General features: G+C 33.1%; 1 protein-coding gene across 1 annotated transcript; it reads right to left on the bottom strand.

Annotated features, from left to right (window-relative positions):
• Window positions 1-1030: 1030 nt before the first annotated feature.
• Window positions 1031-1306, bottom strand: LOC143637054 (cyclin-dependent protein kinase inhibitor SMR6-like). Its single transcript, XM_077104522.1, has one exon. The coding sequence runs from the start codon at window positions 1304-1306 to the stop codon at window positions 1031-1033; it is 276 nt and encodes a 91-aa protein (XP_076960637.1).
• Window positions 1307-1578: the final 272 nt, after the last annotated feature.

Below are 1578 nucleotides of genomic sequence, written 5' to 3'. Positions count from 1 at the left end.
ATGAAAATCTACTTCTCAAGAATATTTATTTTCATTTATATTCTTCAACCAATAACATTCAGGATTTTTTATTTTGAAAGACATATGTGTCAAGAATTATTATGTCTTTATTCTTTTTGTTTTTAATACACTTGGGTCTCTTGCCTTTGAAGCCATTACGTTTCTGAAAATAGTTCCGCAAGTCGTGTACAGTAACCTATCAACACCAAAGAAGTATAACCTTGTTTTCAGTAAGACTGGGTTACCATTCAAAATGAGACGGCGACGCAATATGTTACCCGCTTGCCTATTTATCATAATTGGATGTTTTTGTTTATAACTGAAGCTAAAGGACAAAGTATCTTTGCAAAATCAATAATTTACAATAAAGATTCAAAGTATATGTAATTACTTCAAGTTCCATATTTAATTTAAACAACAAAAAAAACTATTAATCTTCATATATGTATCAAGATTAACAAAAACAAGAAAAAAAGATGATTCAAAACATTGGGTGATAAACCCTATTGCATATCTTTTACACATGCAAGCATAATTGGCCATAACCTATAAACCTTTAATTGTAAACTCAAGAATTTACAAAAAAGATTTAAAATATATACAATTATTTCAAGTAAAATGTGAAAGAAACAACCAAAAAAGAAGCAAGTTTTATATCAAGATTAATAAGAAGAAAACAAGATCATTCATATTTCAAAATTTGGGTGATAAACCCTATTGCATATCTTTCTTACACACATACAAGCATAAGGCATTAAACTTGGCCACCAACTACTCTTTTAACCTTGGGGCAAACACCTATTTGCCCTTTCAATCTTTCAAGAACATCAAGAGAACATAAGTAATACACTTTAAACAACCCATAACAAAAGTAATATCGATCTCATTAAAACCAAAACCTAACCTAACCTAACCAATAACCTGATACTATATTTGTACATCTTTCCAACCAAACACTAACCTAAATAAAACTAGAAAACATAAAAACTAGCAAAACAAAACTAAAAGCATAATAATATTACGTTGGCTTTCACAGGACTTTAAACAAGTTATCCAACTCCGGTGAGGTAAAGAACTCCCTGTTTGCATGGTTGAGACACGTGGACACCGGCCGGCGTTTCCTCGGCGGCGGTGGACACGCCGCCGGCTCCGGTATTCTCGAACCCTTTGAGGTCGGAGTAGTCTCGCCGGAGTTTAAGTTCTCATCATCTTCTTTAACTCTTCTTGTGGATAGAGACTTCAATGGTGCTCTCATAGTGATTCCTGCTAAAGATTCACCGTCTTGATGCTTTTTCGAAAAACCCATATCAAAAGATTGCTTTTTGAAGCAAACCCAGATCAAGATTAAACTACTTTTTTTATGAGAAAATGAAGAATCTTGGAATATATGCCTAAAAATCAAGAAACAAGAGGGTTTGGTTTTGGGGAATAAGAATAATAAGAGCTTTGAATAAAAGCGGTAAATAAAGAGAGGGAGGGAGAGAAAGTTTATATGTATAATAATAATAATAAAATGAGACCTAGAAACTGTTTGCTTAGGATGCTTTTTGCCCGTAAATGCCGGGCAGCCTACCAAGA

Source organism: Bidens hawaiensis, unplaced genomic scaffold (assembly GCF_021521415.1).
Source record: "Bidens hawaiensis isolate Kalapana, Puna unplaced genomic scaffold, B.hawaiensis_p1.1 tig00008103_1, whole genome shotgun sequence".
Classification (NCBI taxonomy): Eukaryota; Viridiplantae; Streptophyta; class Magnoliopsida; order Asterales; family Asteraceae; genus Bidens; species Bidens hawaiensis.
This window is presented reverse-complemented; position numbering and strand designations above follow the sequence as displayed.

Coding starts and splice junctions, on each gene's coding strand:
- LOC143637054 (XM_077104522.1), bottom strand. CDS start 1,306: ATGGGTTTTTCGAAAAAGCATCAAGACGGTGAATCTTTAGCAGGAATC.